Source organism: Erpetoichthys calabaricus, chromosome 15, assembly GCF_900747795.2.
Source record: "Erpetoichthys calabaricus chromosome 15, fErpCal1.3, whole genome shotgun sequence".
NCBI lineage: Eukaryota > Metazoa > Chordata > Cladistia > Polypteriformes > Polypteridae > Erpetoichthys > Erpetoichthys calabaricus.
In genome coordinates this window covers 18,934,282-18,954,345 of record NC_041408.2, presented here as the reverse complement: position 1 = coordinate 18,954,345, position 20,064 = coordinate 18,934,282, and the positions used below count along the sequence as shown (strand labels likewise).

At 41.3% G+C, this 20,064-nt stretch overlaps 1 protein-coding gene across 1 annotated transcript in view; it reads right to left on the bottom strand.

Moving 5' to 3' along the window:
• Window positions 1-20,064, bottom strand: part of epas1b (endothelial PAS domain protein 1b) — a 143,305-nt gene that overhangs the window by 42,380 nt on the left and 80,861 nt on the right. Inside the window, exons 4-7 of the mRNA XM_028820680.2 lie at window positions 19,175-19,259; window positions 13,805-13,923; window positions 6,644-6,846; window positions 1,437-1,543 (exon numbers count right to left, since the gene is read on the bottom strand). Of these exons, the coding sequence (XP_028676513.1) occupies window positions 1,437-1,543; window positions 6,644-6,846; window positions 13,805-13,923; window positions 19,175-19,259 (514 nt within the window). The remainder of the gene's footprint in view (window positions 1-1,436; window positions 1,544-6,643; window positions 6,847-13,804; window positions 13,924-19,174; window positions 19,260-20,064) is intronic.

The following is a 20,064-nucleotide window of genomic DNA, read 5'->3' as shown; positions in this document are numbered from 1 at the left end:
ATCACATTAGCGCTAACAAATGGAAATTATTACTCGGTGAAATAACGAAACAGCAAAAAGAGATCAAATACATGGACATAGGTGATATGATAGAAGTATGTAGATATTGTTCAGCTTTAAACTTTAAGTCGCAGACATGTCAATCGTCTAATTCGTGTTGATATCAGGGAAAAGTAGTGTTTCTCCCCAATGAAGAGGCGTATCCGCGAGAATTAAATGATTTGTTGTTTGGTGAAGGTGAAATCCACATACGCGAGTGGCTGAGACGTGAAGTGGCTGGCGCCTTTATGGTCCAATCACTTTTCATTCATATAGATGCTATTGTCAGACACAGTCCTGCGCTCTCAGTTCCAGGCAGGGTCAGAAATAAAAGACAAAGAGTAGAAGACAAAGTAAAACGTTGTAAAGAAGTTCAAAAACGTCGGTACGATATACATGCAGAGCAGGTTAGCGATTATGACAGTACTATAATTCGAAAGTCTCAAAAAACTGATAGTAAAGATCAAGTTAGCGCTAACAAATGGAAATTATTACTCGGTGAAATAACGGAACAGCGAAAAGAGATCGAATATATGGACAAAGGTGATATGACAGAAGTATGTAGATATTGTTCAGCTTTAAATTTTAAGTCGCAGACTTGTCAATCGTCTAATTCGTGTTGATATCAGGGAAAAGTAGTGTTTCTTCCCAATGAAGAGGCGTATCCGCGAGAATTAAATGATTTGTTGTTTGGTGAAGGTGAAATCCACATACGCGAGTGGCAGAGACACGAAGTGGCTGGCGCATAGCGCAAGCGAGCATAGCAAGCAGGGGCGAAGCCCCCTAGCCTTTGATATGTAAAAATCATTCTGCTGTGCTTTTGTGAATGTAGAATAAGAGACAAAAATACCAGCTAATTAAATGAGCTCAGTGTTATCAGGTGTTGTCACTGATTATGAATGTGGTTGGAACAAAACCCTGCAGCCACAGGGGGTTCCCACGACCAAATTTGGGAAGCACTGCATTATAACATTTTCAAAGAGATGACTAGTTATGAAATCATTTATTTACTGTACTTTAATACCTTAGAGCTCATTTAGAAGGATATGCACATTTTTTTCTTTCAATTTGATATATGTTCATTTTGTGTTTATGAATACAAAATATTCCAAACTATACACACAGTTAAATGTAAAAAGGTCGAAGAAAGTTGAATATATTTTACAGCACTGTACATAGTCTTTCTTCAAATGACAGATTAAACAACTAAAGGTCCATTCCATGAAATAAAAGTTGAACTATGGGCGTTCGTGGCTGCTAGACAATCAGTGAAGAAGCAGGCTAGAATGATTCTGCATTACTGTACTTTTTTGGTACACTGGCATTGTATTAAACTAGAGTGCAAGGTTCTTGGGACATTAAACATGTTTGACATAAAGAGGACACAGTTGACTTACAGTTATGATGGCTTTTGGTCAAGCTATCAGAATCAAGCGCATGGTAAAAATCATAGATGGATCGTCCGAGCAGCTCCTCAGGGGAGTAGCCCATCAACTCAGTAATCCTGCAGGACAGAAGAGAAGGGTTTAAAAAGAAAAAAAAAATAAGAAAACATCAGGGATGAAAAGTTCAATTTGTGCAAAAGGTCAAAACTCTGTAAGAGCAGACCAGAAACAAGAAAGAAACAAGTTGCTGCTACTTGGAGTATGAATGCTATAAAAGGATTCCGGTTCTACTCCATGGCAGGACTAAAGTACTAAACACGGCTATACAGACCATCCCCTCTGCCAGCGCTCCCCTTGAATTTTAAAGAAATCAATAGCCTTTTCCTCCAGAATTGCCAGCATTTTGGGAAAAGTCCGCAGGAAACGAAAAACCTTTTCATAAATCAAATATCCTTTCCTCCCTCAAAATAATGTTTCTGTTAAAGATCAAGATAAGCTTTGGTTATGACGAGCATAAAAAACAAGTCTGTAAACAGACGGTGCTTTGAAGCAGAGAATGCACGTTAAAAGCGGGTCACTAGAAAAGGAAAGGGTGGCCTCCCACGCCTTCCCCTTGCTGCTTGTTGCTCTGCTAAGAGAGCTGGTGTGAAGCTAGTCTAATCAGAGATTTAAAATCTTTAAATAGCAGCTTTTAAGAGGGTTAGCTTGTTAGCATTGCCATCACCTATTAATCCATTAATCTTATGAAGCCTGGGAAGACATTGTTATGATTAATTAAATTGTACGTTACATAAAGGAAACGGAGGCAAAGAAGAAAAACGGAGCATCCAAGGCACAGAAACGGGTCAGCACAAGAATCACTTAAGTGAATAGGAGGGCTATCTAAACAAAAAAAGAGAACCAGTCAAGAGAGACAGGAAGTCGGGATGGAGACAAAGAGGAAACGAGGGGTCTAAAGATGAAGATGAAGACGAGCACGGCAGCGCAAGTAGGCAGTGTCGCTGTGTTGAACAGTCAATCCCATCTGAGCCTGATCTGACTAACACTGAACTTTGTCCTTATTACAGAGCTTTATCAGACTCAAGTCCTTCTGGAATTATTAAGGTAAATAGTGTCATAAAGTACATCCTTAGATAATTTCAAACATTTGCCTATATTTCCATTTGATTGGTTATTACTGTTTGTAATGTAATATTCATGGTAAGTAGGATTACAAATTTCATTACAAGGCCAATAAAGCAGTGGTCTCAAACTCCAGTCTTGGAGGGCCACAGGAGTTGCAGGTTTTCATTCTAACCCTTCACTTAATTAGTGGCCTGTTTTTGCTACTAATTCACTTCTTTTGAATTCATTTTAATTGACTTGCTTTTGAAGACTCAGACCCCTTGATTGGTTCTTTTTCCTTAATTAGCTGCCAAACAATAAGGAGATACAAAATGAGCCAAAACAGGACCAGCAAACTGTGTCCATCATTCAATATCTGAAAACCAGTACTGCACTGCACTGAATCCACTCGACTTGAGCATTCCTAGTTTTCATCCTCTTTCTTTCTCTGTATTTTTAGCATTCGTTTGCTCAGAGGTTGATGCGCTTGCTCCTTCCTGAGCAGCTCTTCTTTTCTCCACCCAAGCGGCCCGCTTCTTCTCTTCTTTCATCGGCATCTTTTCGCATTAAAACTCATTAAGTCAGTGTTTGTGTTGCACTTACTTAGTACGTTTTTCTTAATTTTTCCCTTAAGCCGCCACTTAAATCTTCAATCTGCCTCAAGAATGATTTAAGATATGAAGAGTTAGAGGAAGTGACGGTGAATGTGGTAGGGATGAGAACGACGCCCGTATACATGCGTCGAACGGCCACCCTGCTGGTCGCTGCAGAGAGTTGATTCTACACTAAAATTAAAATAAAAAAATAAAAAGAGGAATAACCTTGGAGGTCAGTCATCATAAGCGGTTAGTAGACGTCACGTAGTATAAGTGTACCAAATTTCAGGTCAATAAGTCAAACGGTATGCGAGCTACAGGATGATTTAAAATCCTGGACACAGAAACGGACTGCCACAGTAGCATATTACAGTAATCCCTCGCTATATCGCGCTTCGCCTTTCGCGGCTTCACTCCATCACGGATTTTATATGTAAGCATATTTAAATATATATCGCAGATTTTTTGCTGGTTCGCGGATTTCTGCGGACAATGGGTCTTTTAATTTCTGGTACATGCTTCCTCAGTTGGTTTGCCCAGTTGATTTCATACAAGGGACGCTATTGGCAGATGGCTGAGAAGCTAGATTGCTTACTTTTGTCTATCTCTCTCTTGCGCTGACTTTCTCTGATCCTGACGTATGGGGATTGAGCAGGGGGGCTGTTCGCACACTTAGACGATACGGACGCTCGTCTAAAAATGCTGAAAGATTATCTTCATGTTGCTACCTTCTGTGCAGCTGCTTCCTGACGCGACATGCTGCAGGTGCTTCGCATACTTAAAAGCTCGAAGGGCACGTATTGATTTTTGATTGAAAAACAAACTCTGTCTCTCTCTCTCTCTCTCTCTCTCTGCTCCTGACGGAGGGGGTGTGAGCTGCCGCCTTCAACAGTTTTGTGCCGCGGTGCTTCACATACTTAAAAGCCAAACAGCCCTATTGATTTGTTTGCTTTTCTCTCTCTCTCTCTGACATTCTCTGCTCCTGACGCGCACTCCTTTGAAGAGGAAGATATGTTTGCATTCTTTTAATTGTGAGACGGAACTGTCATCTCTGTCTTGTCATGGAGCACAGTTTAAACTTTTGAAAAAGAGACAAATGTTTGTTTGCAGTGTTTGAATAACGTTCCTGTCTCTCTACAACCTCCTGTGTTTCTGCGCAAATCTGTGACCCAAGCATGACAATATAAAAATAACCATATACACATATGGTTTCTACTTCGCGGATTTTCTTATTTCGCGGGTGGCTCTGGAACGCAACCCCCGCGATGGAGGAGGGATTACTGTATATACAAAGATAAAGAAAGATGAAGGTCTCAAGAATGTTGATCTGCTCAGATCCACAAAACATTTTAACAGTGCTCTTAGAAAATTTTCGGAAATGTCTGCTATTACTCAATGAGAGCAGCAACACGTCATGGAATTAAAAAACGGGTTTAATTAGCAACAAGAACTGGATTCTAATCAAGTAGCCTGTTGGAGTTTGAGGCCCTGACTTATTCGGTCTTCTGTTGGCTCACTCAGTTCACGTGTCATTTCTGCTTAAGGAAAGAAAAGAAGCAATTCAGAGGAACGATGAAGAAATTCTGGGGAACACCTCTTAAAAAACAATTCCATTAAAATGAAAGGAAAAGGAGTTAATTAGCAGCAAAAACTGGTCACCGATTACGAAATGGGTTCGAATGAAAACCTGCAGCCACTGCGGCCCTCCAGGACTGGAGTTTGAGGGCACTGGTGTAAAGGAACAAAATATACAAGGTATCGAAGGAGGCTGGGCGTCAGACCCGGCCGGGACGCCTGGAAGGACCAGGTAGTGGCATATTTGTCCTCCAGGCCACGAGGGGGCAACCGCCCTGGAGCAGAAGAGGGCAACGGAAGGGGAGCAGGGAGGCTCAAGTCCGTGGAGGCCCGTATTCACAGCCAGGGGGCGCCCCGAGCCTCATAGAGCCCGGGGCTTATTTACTTCCACCACGCCAATGGACGTTGATCCTTCCAGGGTCACCCGGAGTGCTTTCGGCTGCTCTTCTGATGCTTCTGCCACACCAGGAAGTGACGTCAGGCAGAGCACCTGGAGCTCATCCGGGTAAAGATAAAAGGGGAGGCCTCCATCCACTCAGGAAGCTGGAGTCAGGAGCAGGAGCAGGACGAAGCTCCTGGAGAGAGAGAAGGAGGTCCAGGGACAGTGAGAGAAAGGCCCAAGAGAAAGGTGACTGGGGATAGTGGCACAGTGTGTTGTGCAGGACAGTGTTGTGTTGGAGAAAAGATCAGAAAATAAAGCATGTCTTTTATAAAGATGCGGTGTCTGTCTGATAGTGTCCGGGCAAACATCACAAAGGTCGTTCAAAACCAAGATGAATCACTATGCAGTCTCTAATAAAACAAGTTTAATTTCTGGGCCTGTCGTTTTGTATGTTCTCCCCATATCTGTGTGGATTTTCTCCTACATGATTCCTTGCATTGCACCTGATGATTACTGTGACAGGCTGTGATTTCCCAGAACACTGATGTGCCATAAATGAATGGACACAAGCAAGGAGCTGTGAGGACGAATCACAGCAGAGAACAGACAGGGTTTTATATTCATCTGTACCTCAAATGTGAGTGAATAATCTGTCGAGTATCTAGATATTTGAATTTAAAATATAAAAAACACTTCACGTGATGAAGATAGAAACCCTTTATTCATCAAATGCGCTCCTCTTCTCTTTTTTGTTTTCTGCCTTGCTATTTTCTTTCGCCTCTGCTACTGCAGATTTATTCCTTTTGACACACAGCACAAGGGCAGAAAAGTCACAAGGCAGCCTGATCTGGTCACATGAGGAATGGTCTAATCTTTACCCTGCTCACAGCTGGCACTGCACTCCAGACCTGTTTGACTTTTTCCTTTTTACAGCAGTTCAACTTTGGCACTACCCTGTGCAAACAGCAGGCAACACACTCATCAGCCGGCCTGAGGTCTGACTTGTTAAAAGACTGGAAAGTGAGCCATGGGGTACTGACTGCTCACACATGCGCAGGGTCCACTCAAAGCTCTTTTATGGCCAAAACTTTGTTGTTGTTTTTTTTTTTTTTTTAATGTTTAACCAAATGACATAATACCTGCCTTCCTCTTCACAGGGGTAAAGTTCTGCTGCACATAACAACATAAAGAGAAAGAAAGAGCGTTGAGAAAAAAGAAAGCCTGTCATTCGTATCTCCCTGCTAAGCTAGCTGACACGCCAGCCAATACAGTTTCAAATATCATGGAATTAATCATGAGCCACCTTGGGGTCTGTTTGCTGAGAGCTTACACAAGAGCCTGAATCTACACAAGACGGCATATTATAAAAAGAAAAATTGTACAAATCTGAAAAAAGGAGGCAAGGACAAAGATGCCTTATTGACGTGGTGCTTTAATAAGAGTCTCAAAAAATGTAAGGCCAGCAAGATTACTGTATGATGGCAGAGATCTGCCCGCACTTGCACACACACCAAATATTGTCAGAAAGTACTTTTCCTTTACAACGCCTGATCCATCCTCACCTGTCATCGCAGTATGTGAATTTCATGTCCATGCTGTGGCGACTCAGGTAGGTCTTGCTGTCCAGAGGGATGTCTATGTTGATGGGATGTGGGATGGGTTCACAGATCATGATTACACAGTTCAGGGGTGGCTCCTTAAAGCCACACAGAGTGTGAGGGTGGCGGCTATTGTACATCTTGAGGTGGCCAGTGCAGTGCAGGACCTACGAGAATGACAGAAAAATCAGGTTTTTAATCAGAATATGCAGCTCCTACAGAACGGACATACTTGGTTCTTTACAAAGTAGTTTGTTGTGGAACTTCTGCGTCCAAGGCAGGAGTACCCAACTGATCGATTACCTGGCAGAAGTGAAGTCTGCCTTGCTTGATAATACTAGAATCATTATCAAATACAACTGTTATTATCTGGTTTGTCTGCGGTGGGTTGGCACCCTGCCCGGGATTGGTTCCTGCCTTGTGCCCTGTGTTGGCTGGGATTGGCTCCAGCAGACCCCCGTGACCCTGTGTTCGGATTCAGCGGGTTGGAAAATGAATGGATGGATTATCTGGTTTGTAGACTTCAAGCCACCTTCACATCTTTAAAAAAAAAACCATGGATACTAAAATCATATTAATAAAAATTGGGAGTGGTCTCCCCTCGACTTTCTCGTATACTCAGATATGGGGATGGATATTTGAGGAGTAAACCGCAAGACAATAGTTATATTTTTATATTACGTACATTAACTCTTTCAGGGCTGATGTCGACTTTTGTCAAAAGGAGGAGTTGACGATGGTAATCGACTGTAAACTGTGAGAAAACCACCCGTTATGTTTTAGTTGGACTCTCGTTACTAGAAGGAAAGTTAGATTCATTGGTATGACTGAGATTTCCTGCACTCGTGTGAGTAGCAAGGCACAAACAATGGCAGAAATGGCACTGACATCTGGTGAGAGATCAAAGCGAATGCGTAAAGCAAAATATTATGTGGACAACGTTTTGCCTATTATCTCTGAACTGGACTATGACTTGTCGGACTCAGATTTTGATACAAGTGATTGAAAACGAATGTGAGGTTCCAGCTTCAGCTGATTGGTCCCCAGCTAATCGTTGTACTGATATTGTTCGCCAAGGAGGACTGTCACTTAACAATGATAAGAGGTAGAAACCAGATTGCAACACACTGCAACTTTGTCCCAGCCACGCAAAGACAGCCTGCCGCACATTCTTGGCAAACTGGCAGCCACAGCATGCAGCAACAGATGTTTAAGTTTGATTTCTGTGTGAAACCATTGCTTTTCAGAAACTATGTTTTTTGGAAAAAATATTCAGCCCTCAAAGAGTTAAAGAACCATCAACAACAAATCAAATCAAACATATTAATAATATATTAAACAATTATTATAAAAGTAAAGTTGAATAAATCAAACAAAAAAAACAATTGAGTACCACTTCTGGTGGATGGATTTGGCCAAAAAGTTAATACAGATCTACAATTTTGGTGTAATACCCACATGCCAAACTTCATCCATCTATCTTGTTGCGTGTTTGAGTTATTGTTTTTACACACACACACACACGCACACACACGCACACACACACACACACACATACACACACCCACAGGCATCATTCCAAAAAACGGTATTTTCTGACTCAGGGAGGTCCAAAGCATCAAGATTCATTAAAATCTCGAGGTCGAATTTTTTCATGATTACTATACTTTATCTATACTTCGTATATGAGAAAGTAAAAACATGGATAGTAAAATCACATTAATAAAAATCGGGAGTGGTCTCCACTAGACTTTCTCATTTACTCAGATATGGGGATGGATATTTGTGGAGTAAACCGCAAGGCAATGATTATATTTTTATATTAAGTACATTAAAGAACCGTCAACAACAAATCAAATCACATTAATAATATATTGAACAATTATTATAAAAGTAAAGTTGAATAAATTGGGCTCTTGCGGTGGGTTGGCACCCTGCCTTGTGCCCTGTGTTGGCTGGGATTGGCTCCAGCAGACCCCCGTGACCCTGTATTCGGATTCAGCGGGTTGGAAAATGGATGGATGGAAATTGGGCTCTACAGTTGCATGAATAAAAGGTAAAGGACCACTTCTGGTTAACGAAAATAGCTCAAAAGTTGATATAAATCTACATTTTGTTCTTAATACTTGTATGCAAAATTTGGTTGACCTAAATGAAAGTGTACTCAGGTTATCGTGTTTACACACACACACAGACAGACACACAGATATAATTCCAAAAATGGTATTTTACGACTCAGGGAGGTCTAAAACGTTGAAATTCATCAAAATCTCGAAATGGAATTTTTGGAAGATTCCAGTACTTTCCCTGTACTTCATATATGAGAAAGTCAGGGAGGTTTAAAACGTTGAGATTCATCGAAATCATCAAAATCTCGAAATGGAATATTTGGAAGATTCTAATACTTTCCCTGTACTTCGTATACGAAAAAGTCAGGGAGGTCTAAAACGTTGAGATTCATCGAAATCATCAAAATCTCACAATGGAATTTTTGGGGGATTACAGTACTTTCCCTGTACTTCGTATACGAGAAAGTCAGGGAGGTCTAAAACATTGAGATTCATCGAAATCTCAACATGGAATCTTTGGACGATTACAATACTTTCTCTATACTTCGTATACGAGAAAGTAAAAAGGGCTGAATTCACAAATTAAAATAAAGAAAGGATAGCTGACTTAGACCACATAGGAGGTGCTGAACTTTTCTGAATGTGAGACAACATAATGCGGGTGGAGTGAGATGTGCTGCAGTTTGGATGGGATTCGTTAACATAAACCCCGATACTTCTACTGACTGCAGAACCCTCAACCTTCAACTCAGTCCTTATGCATTTTGAGGCAAGGCTGGAATGTGTGGAGGTTGCTGTGCCATTTTGTGTAAGGGAGGTGCACACTGTAGCAGGGTCGTTCTGTAGTGGCAAGACCTAGTGAAAACCTCCACAGAGTACTTGTTACACTTTATTAAACAATTTCACACAAAACAATCTTTCACAGAAGAGAGCCATTGTGGTTTCACAGTGTATGACAAAGACAATCTTTATCTTGTTTAACAATAACACAAGTCAGAAGTCTTGACTTTGAAGGCTTGATTTTTTTTGCAGCTTTTGTGCAAAGTATCTTTTTCCCCATAAGCTGTTAGTTGAAACGTATTTTATTCTTCATGATCAGAACCAAAATAAGAATGGATGATTTGTGAAATTTAATTTTAAAAATCTGCTAACACACTATCAAAGTTTCAATTCCCTAAAATTCTCAAAATCATGAGTAAAAAATCTATATATTTTTTTTTATCTTTAGTCTAATATGGTCGTATCACAGGACAGCTATCCATTCCCTGATACGCTTGACTGCTAATTCTCCACTTTCAGTCTACATACCTGCTGACACTCATGAGCCATCTTGTAAGTCGGCCTACTGATTTCCATGTTTGAAAGTGCCTACCTAGATAGCACTGTCAACAACAACAACAACAACATTTATTTATATAGCACATTTTCATACAAAAAGTAGCTCAAAGTGCTTTACATAATGAAGAGAAGAAAAATAAAAGACAAAATAAGAAATTAAAATAAGACAACATTAGTTAACATAGAAAGGAGTAAGGTCCGATGGCCAGGGTGGACAGAAAAAACAAAAAAAAACTCCAGAGGGCTGGAGAAAAAAATAAAATCTGCAGGGGTTCCAGGCCACGAGACCACCCAGTCCCCTCTGGGGACTGTCAAATCCTCCATTTTGTAACTGAGTGGTGCACAAGTTGAAGGCCGTAGCCGAGCTGCTTCTAGGTGAACCTGGAGGGGCTAGTAGTGGTTTGTACTAGTGTCTAGTTGCTGCATATACGTTGAAGGTTTTATGAGCTCAGCTACAATCTGTAGTGAAGTTTTTGTGGAGCAGAGAATTTGACACAAAAAGACAAGATGATGTTTAGCAAAACATAGCACTGCTGCATGCCAAGTCACATCTCTTTCATACAAATGAGAATGTGTAGACATTACTAGTGGAGCTATGCTGTATTAGTCTGTAAATGGGTGTCTCTTTATGCAAGCTGCATATGTTCTGCACTATGAATATTCCTTTGCTCTACCATTCAGCAAAACAAGTTAAATGTTATTCATGTGTGTAGGGAAAATGTATCTTGTTATCCTAATATGGGAAAATGAGCAATAATCAATCAGCTATCTACGCATCACATAATATGTCAGGCAATAGTCCAGAACAATACAGAATTTTCTGATTGTGTTAATCTTTTGTTAAAAAGGTTGTTTCCTACACAGGAAAAAGATATGAAAACATAGCACCACTTATTTTCAGAAAGATCCCACTATTGTTAATGTGTTCAATAAAGTTATAGAATGACAAAAATGGACAAAAAAGTGGATGTCTATAACTTGCTCGCCATCCCTTCTTTCTCTATCATGGCCAAAAAGTGTGATTTAACAACTCAGAAAGCTGTGGCTTGAAGTCCTTGTATAACCATTCATCCGTTTTCTAAACTGCTAATCCAGCTCACGGTCATAGGTGCATTTACCAGATTCAGATCAGGTCAGGCTGGGGAGCATGCACTGGCACGGCACAGTGCCACACCTACCACACGACGACCCACCTCAGGATCCCAGTTGGTAGACATGCGGTTGAGTCCCACCCTCCAGAAATGACCCTCTATCTGCCGCAGCCAGTTGTTACGTGGGTGTCTCCATGGCCTGGTCCAGTCCAGTCCACCCTCGGGGAATCACGCCACATGGCAGTAGTGCCGTAACTGACGCTCCCTCACAATGCAGGATATGTGCCTCATTCGGGACTCCATGAGCAACACAAAGTCAAACCAGCGGTACCCAACTGAAGAGACAGTACCAAAGGAGTCTGATTCAAACCCTAACCCTAAGCCTAACCCTGACCCTGGGCAAAAGGACACTCCATCAAACAGCCAAATTTACAACTAAACAAAAAACAATTCCCAGAGTCTGCTTTTCTATAAAAGGACAAAATCTTTAAGGATATAATTTAAATGAATTAAAATGTATATGAGGGCATATTTGGGAAACAAGAGCGCCATTTTTTTTCTCATGAAAACAGTCCAAAATTTACTTCAAAATCAGGAACGTTTTTGGGCAGACAAAATTCATAGGTTTAGACCCTTAGACGATAAAAAAATGAAAAAAAAAACACATTTCACTCCATAAAGCCATTCCATCCTATTTTTTATTATGACTGGCCAAGAGGTAGACAGTTAAAGGTTTGATTCATTCTAGAACTAAGCGATATACAGGTGCTAGTCATAAAATTAGAATATCATGACAAAGTTGATTTATTTCAGTAATTCCATTCAAAAAGTGAAACTTGTATATTAGATTCATTCATTACACACAGACTGATGTATTTCAAATGTTTATTTCTTTTAATGTTGATGATTATAACTGACAACTAATGAAAGTCCCAAATTCAGTATCTCGGAAAATTAGAATATCAATTAAAACCAATGCAAAAGAAGGATTTTTAGAAATGTTGGCCAACTGAAAGGTATGAACATGAAAAGTATGAGCATGTACAGCACTCAATATTTAGTTGGGGCTCCTTTGGCCTGGATTACTGCAGCAATGCGGCGTGGCATGGAGTCGATCAGTCTGTGGCACTGCTCAGGTGTTATGAGAGCCCATGTTGCTCTGATAGTGGCCTTCAGCTCTTCTGAATTGTTGGGTCTGGCGTATTGCATCTTCCTCTTCCCAATACCCCATAGATTTTCTATGGGGTTAAGGTCAGGTGAGTTTGCTGGCCAATCAAGAACAGGGATACCATGGTCCTTAAACCAGGTACTGGTAGCTTTGGCACTGTGTGCAGGTGCCAGGTCCTGTTGGAAAATGAAATCTGCATCTCCATAAAGTTCGTCAGCAGCAGGAAGCATGAAGTGCTCTAAAACTTCCTGGTAGACGGCTGCGTTGACCTTGGACCTCAGAAAACACAATGGACCAACACCAGCAGATGACATGGCACCCCAAACCATCACTGACTGTGGAAACTTTACACTGGACCTCATGCAACGTGGATTCTGTGCCTCTCCTCTCTTCCTCCAGACTCTGGGACCTTGATTTCCAAAGGAAATGCAAAATTTACTTTCATCAGAGAACATAACTTTGGACCACTCAGCAGCAGTCCAAAAGCGAGACGCTTCTGACGCTGTCTCTTGTTCAAGAGTGGCTTGACACAGCTGAATCCCATGTCTTGCATACGTCTGTGCGTGGTGGTTCTTGAAGCACTGACTCCAGCTGCAGTCCACTCTTTGTGAATCTCCCCCACATTTTTGAATGGGTTTTGTTTCACAATCCTCTCCAGGGTGCAGTTATCCCTATTGCTTGTACACTTTTTTCTACCACATCTTGTCCTTCCCTTCACCTCTCTATTAATGTGCTTGGACACAGAGCTCTGTGAACAGCCCGCCTCTTTAGCAATGACCTTTTGTGTCTTGCCCTCCTTGTGCTGGGTGTCAATGGTCGTCTTTTGGACAACTGTCAAGTCAGCAGTCCTCCCCATGATTGTGTAGCCTACAGAACTCGACTGAGAGACCATTTAAAGGCTTTTGCAGGTGTTTTGAGTTAATTGGCTGATTAGAGTTTGGCACCAGGTGTCTTCAATATTGAACCTTTTCACAATATTCTAATTTTCCGAGATACTGAATTTGGGACTTTCATTAGTTGTCAGTTATAATCATCAACATTAAAAGAAATAAACATTTGAAATACATCAGTCTGTGTGTAATGAATGAATCTAATATACAAGTTTCACTTTTTGAATGGAATTACTGAAATAAATCAACTTTGTCATGATATTCTAATTTTATGACCAGCACCTGTATAGGAGAATATGCCTGGTGAAGACAGGTGTATACCTGAACATACACATGTTTGTGAGACATTTTGCATGTAAGCTGCTCGTTATTTTTGAGTATGTGCTTATTCATTTTTCCAGAAATATAGGAGATGTGCACTGTGCAAGTGGATGACATTTCATGCTGGGTGCACAAGCTCTGTATTTTCAAGGACTGCATTAGATGCTTAGGAGGCTACATATGCGACAATAGCTTCCTGGGCTACAGTTTGCCATCACAGGTATCCTACGGTAGGTGCTTACTCTCACCTTCCAACTTGCAGATTTTAGATTAACAGTGCGGCCACGGTTGGTAACGGTGCACTTCATCCGCATGAAGAAGTCACGCACTGAACTCTCTTCTCTGTTCTTCTTGCTGAAGCCAGGACCTATGGGCATGAAGCGTAAATATGTAGTTTAGTCACAACCTTGTGAGATACAGTGCCTATAAAAAGTAAAATTTTTCACATGATATTATTATACAACATTGAATTACAGTTGGCACGGTGGCACAGTGGTAGCGCTGCTCCCTGGCAGTTAGGAGACCCGGGTTCACTTCCCGGGTCCTCCCTGTGTGGAGTTTGCATGTTCTCCCTGTGTCTGCATGGGTTTCCTCCCACAGTCCAAAGACATGAAGGTTAGGTGCATTGGCAATCCTAAATTGTCTCTAGTGCGTGCTTGGTGTGTGTGTGTGCCCTGCGGTGGCCTGGCATCCTGCCCAGGGTTTGTTTCGTGCCTTGCGCCCTGTGTTGGCTGGGATTGGCTCCAGCAGACCCCCATGACCCTGTAGTTATGATATAGCGGGTTGGATAATGGATGGATGGATGAATTACAGTGGGTTCATTTTGGCTTTAATGACAATGATCAACAGAACAAGGACTCTTTAATGTCAAAGTGAAAACAGATCTCGGAAAAGTGATCTAAATTAATTACACACGATAATTAATTGCATAAGTGTTCACCCTCTTCATGTCAGTATTAAGTAGAATCAGCTCTGCACATCTGGCCACTGAGCTTTGTCCCCATTCTTGTATGCAAAACTAGTCAAATTCATTCGGGTTTCATGGGAATCGTGAGTGATCAGCCTTTGTCAACTCCAGCCTGGAATTCTCAATTGGATTGAGATTTGGACTCTGACATAGCCACTCAAGGATTGTTTTTAAACCATTTCTGTATAGATTTGGCTTTATGCTTGGGGTTGTTGATTTGCTGGAAAACAAAGATGAAGGGTTCTTGCAGACTACATCAGGTTTTCCTCTAGGATTTCCCAGGCCTTTGAGGGCCTGCTGCAGAGAAACATCGACCATAGCATGACATGGCCACCACCATGCTTCACGGTGGGGATGGTCTTTTTCTGTTGATCAGTGCCAAAAAAAAACCAAATAAATCCACTGCGCTTCAATGTTGTATAATGATAAAATGTGAAAACGTCCAAAGTGTTGAATAGTTTTATATAGGAACTATCCATACAGAATATGCAACACTGGCATAAATTTAGCAACAAAGCGAAGAACTGGGAATGAGCCTGAGACATGCATGCCCTAAACCCTGAAGTCAGAATGGATGGCTGAACGATTGAGTGTCCAGCTAATCTGATACGTGGCCAACCGAAATTAGGCTGTAGGAAGGTCTCTGTCTGCACCACTGCCCAACAGATTTGCTGCTTTGCTCTCCTCGGTCGTTCACTCAACCTGAAGAAGCTCTTTTCTTAAGGAAACTATGACCTGAATACAGGAGTCTCTTTTGTGTTTCTAAAAACAAACAAGTCTAATTGTTGCTCTCCAGTCTCCTATTTATAGGGCAGTACAGCTTCAACTTAAATGCATTAATATGAGGTGTTAAGTGACAGAAGTTGAAAACAACACCTTTAGGTGAAGGTTCAACAGGAGGAGGCATCAGCTGAAACAATGCCATCGTTCACAAAGCAGCTGCGTCTGTAGCCACTTCCAGGCTCTACTAGAAAGTCCACAACAAGTCAGTTGGCCAATCTCAGAGCTCCGTGTGACCGTTGAAATTCCAAAGTATGAACATCAGACATATCTCCCAGTTTAAATTCTCTGCATAATCTGACACTACTTCTTAATTCTCTGCAATAATTTAGTACTCCATTTATATTTCAGTCATCAACATTAATTTCATTCGGATAGGTTCCGCTCTTCCAGGGAAGAAGATAATGATCAAGCAGAGACCAGGAGTATGTGGGGTAGTGCAGAATAACATAACTGGAGTGGAATGAAGTAAGAAGGAAAGCAATAGCATGGAAGCTACAAAAAACTTTAGCTGTATCAACAATATGTCCACACAGTAGTAGCTGGAGTTGGTAGCAAAAATTGTCCTGGTGCTATTAGGTGAAGATGAGCTAATCGTGCAACAGTGACAGCAAAATCCGTGTAAAGACCAGATGTGAAGCATCGAGGCCTGCTGTGGCTAAATGGGTGTGAGAAAAGTAACAAAGAGCCAATAAAGACACCGGTAACTTATCTGTGGGGTTAGCCAGGACTTGCTGAAACCATAATTAAGGATAAGGTTGTAACGGTTAGGTTAGGTTAGGTTTAAAGCACAAAGCACCGTTTTCTTGTTGCATTTCATTTTCATTCAATGGGCTGCTGGAGAGATTTTAATCCAAAGTAAAATGCATTGTTTTGTTAGAAAGGAACATGTGAAAATGTACCACTGAAGTTGCTAGGATACAGCCAATAGAAACGTCAGAACGGCTTTTTTCTTTAAAAAAAAATATTAAAAAAAACTGACAACAAACAGTACATCAGGAGAGGGTTTATGTAGCTTGTTTGAGGTCCCACAGGGTAACAATGTTCTCTATCTCATGTTACATGCTGCCTTCTCCCACTGCTGCTGTTATTAGCGCCAAATGTGTCTGTAGGAGGTACCAGCTACCGATTTTACATTCTCTTACAAAAGAAAAATTATGAATGGAGTTTGGAAATGAACACATTTGAAGGCCACTGAGGGGAGCACTGAATGAGACAGAGAAAACAAAAAAGACTCAGGTATCTGGTAGCCTGACAAACAGGCAGTGTTTCAGCACATTTGAATGTGTTAGTGTATATTGATGTGATGAAATACATGACCCGTAACTCCTCAAAGAAAGTGAAATATAAACTGCTCAAAAAATTAAAGGAACACTTTGAAAACACATCAGATCTCAATGGGGAAAAAAACATCCTGCTGGCTATCTCTACTGCTATGGACTGATATGGTGATGTGTTAGGAACGAAAGGATGCCACATCGTCTGATGGAAATGAAAATGATCAACCTACAGAGGGCTGAATTCAAAGACACCCAGAAAATCAAAGGGAACAAATGATGTGGCAGGCAGGCTCATCCATTTTGCCCAAATTTTATTGCAGCAACTCCAAATCATGCTCAGTAGTTTGTATGGCCCCCACGTGCTTGTATGCATGCCTGACTTGAGGGTTGGTGCATGCTCCTAATGAGACGACAGATGGTGTTCTGTGGGATCTCCTCCCAGCTCTGGACCAGGGTATCACTGAGCTCCTGGACAGTCTGAGATGCAACCTTGTGGCATTGGATGGACTGAAACATAATGTCACACCCAGAGGTGTTCTATTGGATTGAGGTCAGGCGAGTGAGTGTGGGGGCCAGTCAATGGTATCAATTCCTTTATCCTCCAGGAACTGCCTGCATACTCTCGCCACATGAGGCCGGGCATTGTCGTACACCTGGAGGAACCCAGGAGCCACTGCACCAGCACAGGGTCAGACAATGGGTCCAAGAATTTCATCCCAATACCTAATGGCAGTCAAGGTTCTGTTGTCTAGCCTGTTAGAGGTCTGTGCATCCCTCCATGGATATGCCTCCCCAGACCATCACTGACCTACCACCAAACCGGTCATGCTGAACGATGTTACAGGCAGCATAACGTTCTCCACGGCTTCTCCAGACTCTTTCACGTCTCTCACATGTGCTCAGGGTGAACCTGCTCTCATCTGTGAAAAGCACAGGGCACCAGTGGTGGACCTGCCAATTCTGGTATTCTATGGCAAATGCCAATCGAGCTCCACGGTGCCGGGCAGTGAGCACAGGGCCCACTAGAAGACATTGGGCCCTCAGGCCACCCTCATGAAGTCTGTTTCTGATTGTTTGGTCAAAGACATTCACACCAGTGGCCTGCTGGAGGTCATTTTATAGGCTCTGGCAGTGCTCATCCTGTTCCTCCTTGCCCAAAGGAGCAGATACAGGTGGGTCCTGCTGATGGGTTAATGACCTTCTATGACCCTGTCTAGCTCTCCTAGAGTAACAACCTGTCTCCTGGAATCTCCTCCATGCCCTTGAGACTGTCCTGGGAGACACAGCAAACCTTCTGGCAGTGGTACATATTGATGTGCCATCCTGGAGAAGTTGGACAACCTGTGCAACCTCCGTAGGGTCCAGGTATCGCCTCATGCTACCAGTAGTGACACTGACCATAGCCAAATGCAAAACAAGTGAAAAAACAGTCAGAAAAGATGTTTTGGGGGTCGTCTCATTGTTGCCCCTCTAGTGCACCTGCTGTTAAGTTCATAAACACCAAAGCAGTTGAAACTGATTAACAATCCCCTCTGCTACTAAACTGACCAGATCAATAGCCCAGACGTTTCATTGACTTGATGCTATACTCTGATTAAAAAGTCGTTCCTTTCATTTTTTTTGAGCAGTATATTAAAATTATTGTGTGGAATGGTTAACTAAAAAGGTTGTTGGTCAACATAACAGCAAATCCAGATTCAGTTTGACCAGAGGAAGGCTCTAATGGTCACACGCCACTCCACCACATCTTCTAGACCAGGGTGACCAACTCCCACCCTGGAGAGCCACGGTGGCTGCAGGTTTTTGTTCCAACCCAGTTGCTTAATTAGAAGCCAATCCTCACCAATAACAAATCTTAATTTCACTGCTTGTTAGTGTTTTAAGTCTATCATGTCAGTTCATGGATTTTTTTTTCCTTACTAATGACTAATGATACATGATCATCCAAGTGATTTGAAGCCTAAAACGGATGAGTCATTTTCAATTCTTCACTTTCTCTTCAGTTTCTGAATACTTCATTAAACCAAACAGTGAATGATGAATACACACGGGTGGAAATGGAGACAAGCTAGATGGAGAACTGCTGGTTCCTTTGTCATTTGCATCTTATTGCTAATAAGGAGCAGTTAAAACAAACAGCTGAATTCATTAAGGCTAAAACAAGAAATTAAGGGTTCAAAATCCTAACAAGCGAGACAACTAAAATGAAGCAGAAAATAAAAATAAGTGCTGCATCAGCAATGAATGATTTCTCATGAACCAATTGGATTGGAACTAAATCTGAAGCCACTATAGCCCTCCAGAACAGACGCTGCTCTGCCCCGATTTAAAGGGTCCGAGTCTTAAACAGCAAATAAATTAAAGGAAGTGAATTAGCAAAACGTTTTCACTGATTAAGAATAAAGTTAGAATGAAAACCTGCAGCCACTGTGGCTCTCCAGGATCGGAGATGGCCAGCCCTTGTTCTAGACAGTGACTCCAGCTTTCCAGACTTTGAACATCAAAAGAAAAACAGAAGAGGCTAGTATCCAAATGCTAGTATTATTTTTTTTTCTTCATATTCTACTCATTAATAGAGACGTTTGCAGTACCGTGTTTCGGACTGAGATTTTCTCGAATTTCTTCATGGTCACAGGGGTGGGTGAAGTCAAAGATGCTGTGCCCAGTAAGTTCTACCTGAGAAGTGAAAAAACAAAAAGGTGGGGAAATATATTTTTGAACAAAGGAAAAGTTAAAGTAACGAGCCTTTACAAGTCATATCTTATTTTTCCCAATTACAAAATTGGCACTGTGAAAGTAGTTCACAAGAAAATTAGGAAAAAGCCTCTCTAGTTTTATATTCCTTAGAAACACTTGGAACTTTCACAGCTACTAAATTAATTAAACACAACAAAGTGAAATTATACTGTAAATGATAATGCTATTTAAAACCAGTACCTTCAGTTCAAATGCCACCGGGTTTAAAAGAAAGCAAAATGTAAATGTCTAGATTACAATATGTGTCATATTTTGCTTGTCTGTGCCAATATAAACTGCAAAGGATTAATAATTGTAAAAATAAATACAACCAAGCAGACAGAGCTAAGACAGCCCAGCCAGGTCGAGAAAAAATAGAAACACAATTTGAATAAATAATTTAGGATTGTTATACAGGACTAGCAGTAATATTGTAATAGATTTCTTTCTAAACATTCAATACATTAAACAGGAACCAGCGGTTGCTGTGAACGTTCAAAAGAAGAAACATGTTGGGTCACACATTTTGCCGACACTTTATAGGCAGGGTCAGCTATTTTTCTTTCTTTAAGTGCTCACAGCCAAATGCCTTATTCTTTGTTTAATGAATGTAAAGTTTTTGATTTTTATGAAATTATTCCTAATCACAAGAGACATGATTCAAATATTCCTAGTTTTGTGTATTCATTTCTTCTTTCAGTACTTTTGCTAGGTCTTTCCCACTGTGTATTACCCAAGGTTATAT